This window comes from Haematobia irritans, chromosome 2, assembly GCF_050003625.1.
Source record: "Haematobia irritans isolate KBUSLIRL chromosome 2, ASM5000362v1, whole genome shotgun sequence".
In the NCBI taxonomy this organism is placed as follows: domain Eukaryota; kingdom Metazoa; phylum Arthropoda; class Insecta; order Diptera; family Muscidae; genus Haematobia; species Haematobia irritans.
The window spans coordinates 202715556-202728510 of NC_134398.1; the positions used below are offsets into that span (position 1 = coordinate 202715556).

Sequence of the window (12955 nt, forward strand, 5' to 3'; positions counted from 1 at the left end):
TCAAAGATTTTCTATTTGGTGTGAGTTCAAAAAAGTCATAACGATTAATGAATGGCGAAAGAGGTTAAGAAAGATTAATTGACAAAGGTCGAAAGCGATTAACCAATAACGAAGACAAAATGCCAATATTCTTTAATGAATTCTTTCGATAAATAATAAAGTTTGAAAATTGTTTGAATTCAACATAATTTCAAACCTGAGAAGATTCAACTTGATTTCAAACATTTGACTTCTAAGTGATTTCAAAGGTTTGAAATACTTGTTACAATTGAAGATTTAGTATATATAATTTGATATTTGGTGCTATATATAATGATATTATATGATTTTCCATTAAATGAATTTCCCATCAATATTTTTTCCTCTGTTGAGTCACATCACATTTTTCTGACTAATTCATAATAATGCATATTTTTCAGTAATTATTAATGCAATGCTCTCTTGACCATCTCAAGCGAAATGACTGGATTTTCCGTGGCCATATCATCCATTAATTTCGTTGTCATTTACCTTGTGTTCTGATGCTACTACGAATAGACATCAAAAACATTTTCTATGAAATTTTCCCCTACCAAAAAAAATCTTAAGTGGAAAAACCTGTGCGGAATTATTAATAAGCAAAGAATGTTTTAAATTAAAGACAAGTGGGTAATTTAAAAGAAAATTATTTTGGCAGCCATTGATTAGCTTTTATATAGAAAATTCTACTAAAAATTATTAAATATTTCGTTAGTCACATAAAAGTTGAAAAACATGGCCAGCCACTTGTTAGTTTGTACAGCTGCCAGAAAATCGAATATATACAATTTTCCAAAGATTTGCCATTTTGCTTCATACATTATTCAATACACTATGTGTTTTTTTTCGTTTGCTATACTAGAAATATTAATAATTCTAAAGAAAGATGACCAAAAAGTTGAATCATATAAACAAAATTTCTTCGGTCACATTCGTTGACTGGTGTTTTTGTTTTTACAAAAGCTATAAATTTTATTCCTTATTTTTATAAACAAACAGAATGTATATTTCATCTACAATGAAAAATTGTATTGCATTATGAATACAATCAGGGTGGTATGATAAGTGAAGTTTTATATTTTATTTTTTAAGAATAATAAATTAAGTTTATCTAACAAAAAAGATAGAAGAAAATAATTATAATTAGAAAAATAATTAGAAAATAATCCTAAAATTATATTTCTATTTTATTTCTACAAAAAAATTTCTCAAAATGTTATTTATATAGAAAAAAAAAATTTATTTTTATTTCTATAGAAAATGTTCTCAAAATTTTATTCATACAATAAATTTTTGCCAAATTTTATTTCTAAAGACATTTTTGCAAAATATAACTTCTATAGAAGCTTTCGTTAAAATTTTATTTCTATAGAAAAATGTCTCAAAATTTTATTTCTGTAGAATATTTTTGAAAAAAAAAAAAAAAATATTTCCGTAGAACTTTTTGCTAGAAAATTTTCTCAAAATTGTGTTTATATATTTTTTATTCTTATTTCTATTATTGTGAACAATTTTATTTCTATAGAAATTTTATTTCTATAAAAATTTTATTTCAATATAAAAGTTTTGAAAATTTTTATATCTATAAAAAAATTTTCAAAACTTATATTTTTATAGAAAAATTTACCAATTTTTTTTCGATTGTAGATATTTGCAAAATATTATTTTTATAGAAAAATTTTGACAAATTTTATTTCTATAGCAAATTGTGTCAAAATTTTGCTTCTAAAGCAAAATTTTATAGAAGTTTTTGCAAAATTTTATTTCTATAATTTTTTTGTTTGCAATTGTAATAGAATATTTTTGAAAAAAAAAAATATATATTTCTGTATAAATTTTTGCCAAAAGTTATTTCTATAGAGGATTCTGCCAAAAATTTGTTTCTCTAGAAAATTTTCCCAAAATTATGTTTATATATTTTTTATTTTTATATTTATTATTGTGAAAAATTTTATTTCCATAGAAATTTTATTTCTATAAAAATTTTATTTCAATATAAAAGTTTTGGAAATTTTTATTTCTATTAAAAAATTTTCAAAAATGTTATTTTTATAGCAAATTTTACCAATTTTTTTTCTATTGAAGACATTTGCAAAATGTTATTTTTATAGAAAAATTTTGCCAAATTTTATTTCTATAGTAAATTGTGTCAAAATTTTGCTTCTATAGCAAAATTTTATAGAAGCTTTTGCAAAATTTTATTTCTATAATTTTTTTTGTTTGCAATTTTAATAGAATATTTTTGAAAAAAAAAAATATTTCTGTAGAAATTTGTGCCAAATTTTATTTCTATAGAAGATTGTTCCATAAATTTGTTTCTCTAGAAAATTTTCTCAAAATTTTGTTTTTTATTTTTATTTATATTTTTTTGAAAAATTTTATTTCTATAAAAATTTTATTTCAATATAAAAGTTTTGAAAATTTTTATTTCTATAAAAAAATCCAAAAATTTTATTTTTATAGAAAATTTTACCAATTTTTTTTCTATTGAAGATATTTGCAAAATATTATTTTTATAGAAAATTTTTGCCAAATTTTATTTCTATAGCAAATTGTGTCAAAATTTTGCTTCTATAGCAAAATTTTATAGAAGTTTTTGCAAAATTTTATTTCTATAATTTTTTTTTTGTTTGCAATTTTAATAGAATATTTTTGAAAAAAAAAAATACATTTCTGTAGAAATTTTTGTCAAATTTTATTTCTATAGAAGATTGTGCCAAAAATTTGTTTCTCTAGAAAATTTTCTCAAAATTTTGTTTATATATTTTTTATTTTTATTTATATTATTTTGAAAAATTTTATTCCTATAGAAATTTTATTTCATTAAAAATTTTATTTCAATATAAAAGTTTTGAAAATTTTTATTTCTATAAAAAATTTTCAAAAATTTTATTTTTATTGAAAATTTTACCATTTTTTTTCTATTGAAGATAATTGCAAAATATTATTTTTATAGAAACATTTTGCCAAATTTTATTTCTATAGCAAATTGTGTCAATATTTTTCTTCTATAGCAAAATTTTATACAAGCTTTTGCAAAATTTTATTTCTATAATTTTTTTTTGTTTGCAATTTTAATAGAATATTTTTGAAAAAAAAAAAAAATACATTTCTGTAGAAATTTTTGCCAAATTTTATTTCTATAGAAGATTGTGCCAAAAATTTGTTACTCTAGAAAATTTTCTCAAAATTTTGTTTATATATTTTTTATTTTCATTTATATTATTATATTATTTTAATCGAAAATGTTTCGAAGATTTTATTTCAATATAAAAGTTTTGAACATTTTTATTTCTATAAAAATTCAGAAATTTTATTTTTATAGAAAATTTTACCAATTTTTTTTCTATTGAAGATATTTGCAAAATATTATTTTTATAGAAAAATTTTGCCAATTTTTTTTTCTATAGCAAATTGTATCAAAATTTTGCCTATTGCAAAATTTTATCGAAGTTTTTGCACAATTTTGTTTCTATAATTTTTTATTTTTTTTTTTAGCAAAATTTGATTTCTACAGAAAATTTTGCCAAAAAGTTCTTTTGTTTAAAAAATTTTGCCAAAATTTTATTACTATTGAAAATTTTTGCAAAATATTATTTCTATAGAAATTTTTGCAACATTTTATTTCTATAGAAAATTTTGTCAAAATTTTATTTCTATAGAAAATTTTGTAAAAATTTTATTTCTAAGAAAATTTTGTCAAAATTTTATTTCTAAGAAAATTTTGTCAAAATTTTATTATTTTTTTTTCAAATGATTAAAGAATAAACCAACAATAACAAAACAAAAAAAAATATTTCTATAGAAAACTTTCTGAAAATTTTATTTCTATATAGAAAATTTTGTCCACATTTTGTTCCTATAGAAAAATTTATTTTTATAGAAAATTTGGTTAAAATTTTATTTCTAAAGAAAATTTTGTCCATATTTTTTTCATATACAACATTTTGTCCAAATTTTATTTCTATAGAAATTTTTGCAACATTTTATTTCTATAGAAAATTTTGTTAAAATTTTTTTTTAATAGAAAATTTTGTTAAAATTTTTTTTAATAGAAAATTTTGTAAAAATTTTATTTCTATAGAAAATTTTGAAAAAATTTTATAATTTTTTTAAAATGATTGAAGAATAAACCAACAATAAAAAAACAAAAAAAAATATTTCTATAGAAAACTTTCTCAAATTTTTTTTTTATATAGAAAATTTTGTCCACATTTTGTTCCTATAGAAAATTTTGTCAATTTTATTGCTATAGAAAATTTTGTTTCTAAAAAAAAATTTGTCAATATTTTATTCTATACAACATTTTGTCGAAATTTTATTTCTATAAAAAATGTTGTCAAAATTTTATTTCTATAGAAAATTTTGTTAAAATTTTATTTCTGTAGAAAATTTTGTCAAAATTTTATTTCCATAGAGAATTTTGTCAATATTTTATTTATATAGAAAATTTTGTCATAATTTTATTCTATAGAAAATTTTGTTAAAATTTTATTTCTAAGGAAAATTTTGTTAATATTTTATTTTATACAACATTTTGTCGAAATTTTATTTCTATAGAAAATTTTGTCAAAATTTTATTTCTACAGAAAATTTTGTCGAAATTTTATTTCTATAGAAAATTCTGTTAAAATTTTATTTCTATAGAAAATTTTGTCAATATTTTATTCCTATACAACATTTTGTCAAAATGTTATTCCTATAGAAAATTTAGTCAAAATTTTATTCCTATAGAAATTGTCAAACTTTTATTTCTATAGAAAATTTACTTAAAATGTATTTTCATGCATTTCAACAGAAAACTTTTAAGAAAATTATTTCTATAGAATATTTATGAAATATTTTATTTCTATGAAGAAAAAATATATCTATAGAAAATATTCTTGAAAAAGTATTCCTATATAAAATTTTATTAAAAATTTTTCTATTAAACATTTTTGCAAACTTTTATTTCTATAGAAAATTTTTGCAAAAAAATTTATTGAAAAATTTTGCCAAATTTTAATTCTATAGAAATGTTTACAACATTATATTTCTCTAGTAAATATTCTCAAAATTGTATAAAAAATTTTCTCAAAATTGTGTTTTTATAGAAAATTTTCCAAAAATGTATTTATTTATTTAGTTTAAAAAAATCATTTGCAGAGAAAAAAATTGCTAATTTTTTTTCTATAGAAATTTTCTGCAAAATTTTTAAAATTAAATTTATGGAAAATAGTGTAAAAATAATATTTCTACAAAAATATTTGTCAAGCCTGTATTTCTAAAAATTACTTAAAAATTATTTCTAATGAAAATTTTGTCAACATTTTATTTCTATTACAATTTTATTTCTATAGGAAATTTTTTCATAATTGTATTTCAATAGGAAAGTTTTGAAAAATTTTATTTCTTTAGAAAATTTTTGCTATCTTCCACATAGAAAGATCTTCCATAGAAAATTTTTGTAGAGGAATGTGAAAATTATGAAACGGCCGTCCATCCAACCGTCTAGCAGGTCTTTGACCAAATAAATTTGAGAAATATATTATTGTAGTTTAGTCAATGCATGGTTTTAAGTTGAATTCAAAACAACAATAAAAATGTTATTTCTATAGAAGTTTCTCTCAATTCGTTGAATTGGATGGGCCTTTAAATTTTCCCTGTGCTTAAAATCCTTTTTTTAATTTTTTATTTACCCTATCGGTTCTATCCTCTCCCCCAACCCCATCCATTAATAAGGTATTTTGTTTGATTTCTTTTATTATAATTTGGCATTAAAATACAAAATATGTATATCACCTCTTATTTTAATCTTCTCAGGCATAATTAACCATCAACAATGGTTGTTTATCTTATATTTCGTCAGAAATATAAGATGTACCATAAGATTTTTATTTCGACATAAATTTTAAATTTAAGGTCTATTGTTTACATGTCCCTTCATTGCAAGTGACAGTAAGGTATTCAAATGTTTTTGTTTTGTTTTTATTTACCTACAACAATTTCACATTAAAACAATACGAATGCCATGTAATTTGTTATTCATTATCTATCTAACTAGTTTCATCAACTATGCAATTATTTACTTGTAAACAAATATGAAATTTTTAGTTATATGTACAAGTATAAACAAATTTACATAAAAAAAGCCTTCAAATATAAACAAAAAGTTATTGCTCTATGGTCGCCCGTTATCGTTTCGTGATAAGTGCAACAGTATTTGTGTCGACCTATGATAATGATAATAGGGAAATCAGCTGTTTACTCGATCAAACTCTGTTTGACTTATGAGTTTACTCTCACTCTCTGTTAGTAAATACATGACTATTTTCTCTCCCTGGTATAGTTTGGTATTCTCAGTGTTTGTTGGAATTTATGCAAATCACGTGCATTGTATTTCTTAGTACTTGTTACAGAATAGTGTTGCCAATGCATTAAATTATAGTTGCTAAATTTATTTCATGTTCGCATTAGTAATGAAATGTTGAAATTGTGGTCAAAATCTAGTTAATGACTTTTTCCATTGCCAATTTCAATTGCCAAAATTTTATTTATATTGAAAATTTTGCCAACATTTTATTTCTATAGAAAATTTTGCCAAAATTTTATTTCTATAGAAAATTTTGCCAAAATTTTATTTCTATAGAAAATTTTGCCAAAATTTTATTTCTATAGAAAATTTTGCCAAAATTTTATTTCTATAGAAAATTTTGCTAAAAATGTATTTCTATAGAAAATTTTGCCAAAATTTTATCTCTATAGAAAATTTTGCCAAAATTTTATTTCTATAGAAAATTTTGCCAAAATTTTATTTCCATAGAAAATTTTGCCAAATTTGTATTTCCATAGGAAATTTTGTCAAAATTTTATTTCTATAGAAAATTTTGTCAAAATCTATTTCTACACAAAATGTTGCCAAAATTTTATTTCCATAGGAAATGTTGCCAAAATTTTATTTCTATAGAAAATTTTGCCAACATTTTATTTCTTTAGAAAATTTTGCCAAAATTTTTATTTCTTTAGAAAATTGTTTAAAAATATTTTTTTTTCTGTTTTTTCGAGCTTGAGATCTATATGATTATAGTTGCTAAATTTATTTCATGTTCGCATTAGTAATGAAATGTTGAAATTGTGGTCAAAATCTAGTTAATGACTTTTTCCATTGCCAATTTCAATTGCCAAAATTTTATTTATATTGAAAATTTTGCCAAAATTTTATTTCTATAGAAAATTTTGCCAAAATTTTATTTCTATAGAAAATTTTGTCAAAATATATTTTTAAAGAAAATTTTGTCAAAATTTTATTTCTATAGAAAATTTGGCCAAAATTTTATTTCCAAAGAAAATTTTGTAAAAATAAAAATTTTTCTGTTTTTTCGAGCTTGAGATCTATATGTCTTTTTTTATTTTTCTTCAATAATAATTATATTTGTTTAATTCGGCTTAAGGTCATGTCATAAAAACAGATGTTTTTGTTTTGTTGAGTTGTGTTTTATTTAAATATATCCTCCAATGTTTCGAAACATCTCCGATGTTCGTCTTCAGGGAAATTTATTTGGAAGTAAAGAACCATGAACTGAACAAATAAGTAAATTTACAACTTCAATATTTTGTAAAAATTTTATTTTTATTGAAAATTTTTTCAATTCTTTTTCTATAGATTTTTTTTTCAAAATCTTATTTCTATAGAAAATTTTGTCAAAATTTTATTTCTACAGAAAATTTTTTCAAAATCTTATTTCTATAGAAAATTTTGTCAAAATTTTATTTCTATAGAAATTTTTTTAAAAATTTTATTTCTATAGAAAAGTTTATCAAAAATTTATTTCTATAGAAAATTTTATCAAAATTTTATTTCTATAGAAAATTTTGTCAAATTTTTATTTCTATAGAAATTTTTTTTTCAAAATTTTATTTCTATAGTAAATTTTGTCACAATTTAATTTCCATAGAAAATGTTGTCAACATTTTATTTATATAGAAAATTTTGTCAAAATTTTATTTCTATAGAAAAATTTTGCCAACATTTTGTTCCTATACAATATTTTATCAAAATTTTCATTCTATAGAAAATTTTGTCGAAATATTGTTTCTATAGAAAATTTTCCCAAAATTTTATTCCTATAGAAAATTTTGTTAAAATTATATTTCTATAGAAAAATTTTGCATTATTTTATTTCTATAGAAAAATTTTGTCAACATTTTATTTCTATAGAAAATTTTCCCAAAATTTTATTCCTATAGAAAATTTTGTTAAAATTATATTTCTATTGAAAAATTTTGCATTATTTTATTTCTATAGAAAAATTTTGTCAACATTTTATTTCTATAGAAAATTTTATCAAAATTTTATTTCTATAGAAAATTTTGTCAAATTTTTATTTCTATAGAAAATTTTTTCAAAATCTTATTTCTATAGAAAATTTTGTCAAAATTTTATTTCTAAACAAAATTTTATCAAAATTTTATTTCTATGGAAAATTTTGTCAAATTTTTATTTCTATAGAAAATTGTTTTCAAAATTTTATTTCTATAGGAAAGTTTTTCACAATTTAATTTCCATAGAAAATGTTGTCAAAATTTTATTTCTATAGAAATTTTTTGCAAAAGTTTATTTCTATAGAAAAATTTTGCAATATTTTATTTCTATAGAAAAATTTTTCAAAATTTTATATCCATAGAAAATGTTTTCAAAATATATTTCCATAGAAAATTTTGTCAAAATTTTATTTCTATAGAAAATTTTGTCAAAATATATTTCCATGTTGATAACATTTATTTCTATAGAAAATTTTGTCAAAATTTTATTCCTATAGAAAATTTTGTTAAAATTTTATTCCTATAGAAAATTTTGTCAAAATTTGATATCTATAGAAAATTTTGTCCAAATTTTATTTTTATAGAACAATTTTATTTCTATAGAAAATATTTCCATTTTTCTTTCTGTTAACTGGCAATAACCTAACGGAGCTACATGAAAATGACCATTAATTGAAAAACCAAAGCTGTTATATTTATTTTTGTTTGTATTGGCATCACTGATATCTATAATCATAATCTCATATATTCTGTTGATACCAATTATCTATTTAGATTTACATGTGTCTGTGTTGTCTCTTTCAATCTCTGTTTAAATCTCTCTTTCACTCTCTCTCGCGATATAATTATTTGGGAAATCCTCCTAGTTGATCATATGTATGTGGCTGGTTTCTTGTACTCTTTGTCTCTCTCTCTCTGTTGCTATTGCTCACTATAGGTTTCTCCATATGAAAAGCTTTCTTTTCATCTATAGACCAGCTGCTTTAGACGCACACAACAAATGCCGGTCAATATTTTTTGTAATCATTCGCTCATAGTCATTCGTTCTCGTTAAGTGATCGAGTGAAAAACAAGATTTTCCCCACGAAAAATAATACAAGAAAAGCGTCGGTTAATCGTAGTATTAAAGAAAAAAATCTCTAAACAGAAGGTGTTGTATATGTGAAAAAAACGAAAACAAATAAAAAAAAATCAAAGCAAGAATTTTTCATGTGCGAAGACAGTGGTCGTTGTCGTCTTTAGCAAGTGGGGAAATAAAATTTGCCTTTGGAAATTTGTAATTTTGTTTAAAAAAAAAAAAAAATAAATAAATTAAAATTTTTGTAATTATATATAAATTAAGGAAAATCTTAACAAAATGTGCAAAAAGAAATAAGTAACATAGGCAAATCTATAATTTGCTTTTAGACGCTCGAGCGATTTCAATTCAAGCTGCTGCTGCTAAACAAATTATGTAAATGTGAAAAAGAGCTTTTTTTTAATCTGAATAAATATCAACGAAGCAAAACGTAAATAAAATATAAATTTATTTGTTAAATCTGATAATAAATTTTAAAGCTGTTTTAAAATACCAAGATTATAATACAATTTAAAAAGTAACAAAATAAATAATTGAGCAATTGTTTGGCTGTGAAAAAATAAATCTCATTATATTTTGTGTAAGAAAAAAATAAATAAATAAAAAAAAACTCCCAAAACCCATCTATAAATTCTTCGATCTCAACCCTTCGCCTTTCGAGTTTCCTTGTTTTTAATTCTCCAATCCAAAATGAAGGAAAGAAATGATCTTGATAAAATGATGGGCAAAATGCTGGTCATCAGGGATATGGAACATTTAAGCAGTCGTCGCAGTAGTGTCTATGTCGATCCCGAATATGATAAATTCTTCGAACTACCTTTATTTATGGGAGCCAGCACAAATGATATAACTACAAAATGCCAATGTTTTCAATTTAGCCCAGGTAAATGCAAATTAGCACCATCAACTGATTAGAATAGAACGGCAAAAGTGATAAAAGTTGTGACTATAACAAACTTTTATAACGAAATAAACATTAAATCAATAGAAGGTTGTTAAACGAAATGCTTTGGGGCTATGTGGAATTGTTAGGGGGAGCAGGAAAAAGGTGGGGAAGGGTGGCGTTTGTAGTATAAAAAATGTGTAAACAAATAAACCTATATTAGAGTGTTTTGAAAAAAAAAAATAATAATAATAATAATAATAATAATAGTAGGAAATATAAATGCCTGAAGAAATTAAATACTTGAACATATTACAAATAAAATAATTTAAATATATTAAATTTTATTTTAAACCCAAAATTTTAATAATAATTTAATAACTCAACATTTGTTCACCTATATCAATGCACATGACGCTTTAACTATTGAGAAATTTTGCAAAATTTTTTTATATACCAAAATTTATAATTTTTTTCTATAAAAAAATTATTGTCAAAATTTTATTTATTTATAGAAAATTTTTGTCAAAATTTTATTTCTATAGAACATTTTTGTCAAAATTTTATTTCTATAGAAAATTTTGGCAAAATTTTATTTCTATAGAAATAAATTTTGTGGAAATCTTAATTGCATAGAACATTTTGTGGAAATTTTATTTCCATTGAAAATTTTGGGGAAATTTTATTTCCATAGAAAATTTTGTCAAAATTTTATTTTTATAGAAAATTTTGTCAAAATTTTATTACTATAGAAAATGTCGTCAACATTTCATTTCTATACAAAATTTTCCCAAAATGTTATTTCTATAGAATATTTGTGTAACTTTTATTTCCATATAAAATTTCGTCAAAATTTCATTTCCATTTTGTTAAATTTTTATTTCTATAGAAAATTTTGTGTAAATTTTATTTCCATAGAAAATTTTGGAGAAATTTTATTTCTATAGAAAATTTTGTGGAAATTTTATTTCTATAGAAAATTTTTGCAAATTTTTATTTCTATAGAACATTTGTGCAAAATTTTATTTCTATAGAAAATTTTTTCAAAATTGTATTTCTATAGAAAATTTTGTCAAAATTTTATTTCTATAGAAAATTTTTTCAAATTTTATTTCTATACAAAATATTTGCCAACAATTTTTTCCTATAGAATAGTTTGTAAAAACTTTCTTTCTATAGATAATTTTGTCGAAATTTTATTTCTATAGAAAATTTTGTAGAAATTTTATTTCTATAGAAAAGTTTGTCAACATTTTATTACAATAGAAAATTTTGTCAACATTTCATTTCTATACAAAATTTTTGCAAAATTTTATTTCCATAGGAAATTTGTAAGATTTTGTCAAAATTTTATTTCTACAGAACATTTTTGCAAAATTTGTTTTTCTAAAAAAAATTTGGTCAAAATTTTATTTCTATAGAAAATTTTTGCAAACAATTTTTTCCTATAGAATACTTTCTCAAAATTTTCTTTCTATAGAAAATTTTGTAGAAATATTATTTCTATAGAAAATTTTGTCAAAATTTTATTTTTCTATAGAAAATTTTGTCAAAATTGTATTTCTATTGAAAATTTTGTCAAATTTGTGCTATAGAACATTTTTGCAAAATTTTTCTTTCTATAGAAAATTTTTACAATATTTATTTCTATAGAAAATTGTGTCAAAATGTTATTTCTATTCAATATTTGTCAAAATTTTATTTCTATTCAATATTTGTCAAAATTTTATTTCTATAGAAAATTTGTACAAAATTTTGTTTCTATAGAAAATCTATGCAAAATTTTATTTTTATAGAAAATTTTGTCAAAATTTTATTTCTATAGATAATTTTGTGGAAATTTTATTTCATAGAAAATTTGTGCAAAATTTTATTTCTATAGCAAATTTTGTAAAATTTAATTTGCCAAAATTTTATTCCCATAGAAAATTTTGCCAAAATTTTAATTCTATAGAAAATTCAGTCAAAATTCCTATAGAAAATTTTTTCGAAATTTTATTTCTATAAAAATTTTTGTCAACATTTTATTCCTATTGAAAATTTTGTTAAAATTTTATTTCTATAGAGAATTTTGTCAATATTTTGTTCCTATAGATAATTTTGTGGAAATTTTATTTCATAGAAAATTTTATCAAAATGTTATAGCTATAGAAAATTGTGTCAAAATTTTATATCTATAGAAAATTGTGTCAAAATTTTATTTTATAGAAAATTGTGGCAAAATTTTCTTTCTATAAAAAATTTTGTCAACATTTTAGTTCTATCGAAAATTTTGTCAAAATTTTAGTTCTATCGAAAATTTTGTCAAAATTTTATTTCTATAGACAATTTTGTCAAAATTTTATTTCTATAGAAAATTTTGTCAAAATTTTATTTCTATAGAAAATTTTGTCAAAATTTTATTTCTGTAGAAAATTTTGTCAAAATTTTATTTCTATAGAGAATTTTTTCGAAATTTTATTTCTATAGAAATTTTTGTCAATATTTTATTCCTATAGAAAATTTTGTTAAAATTTTATTTCTATAGAGAATTTTGTCAATATTTTGTTCCTATAGATAATTTTGTGGAAATTTTATTTCATGGAAAATTTTATCAAAATTTTATATCTATAGAAAATTGTGTCAAAATTTTATATCTATAGAAAATTGTGTCAACATTTTATTTTATAGAAAAT

General features: G+C 20.2%; 1 protein-coding gene across 7 annotated transcripts in view; it reads left to right on the forward strand.

The window, feature by feature from the left end:
- sky (GTPase-activating protein skywalker) overlaps positions 1-12955 on the forward strand; it is a 227131-nt gene that overhangs the window by 150251 nt on the left and 63925 nt on the right. The window contains exons 1-2 of one of the 7 annotated variants that reach the window (XM_075297190.1): positions 9365-9469; positions 9662-10280. The exons of 3 other annotated variants lie outside the window; for them this stretch is intronic. In XM_075297190.1, the coding sequence (XP_075153305.1) occupies positions 10088-10280 (193 nt within the window). In that variant the 5' untranslated portion in view covers positions 9365-9469; positions 9662-10087. Of the gene's footprint in view, positions 1-9360; positions 10281-12955 lie in introns of those variants that run through there. 3 more of the 7 variants (XM_075297192.1, XM_075297194.1, XM_075297195.1) reach the window with 3 other exon arrangements.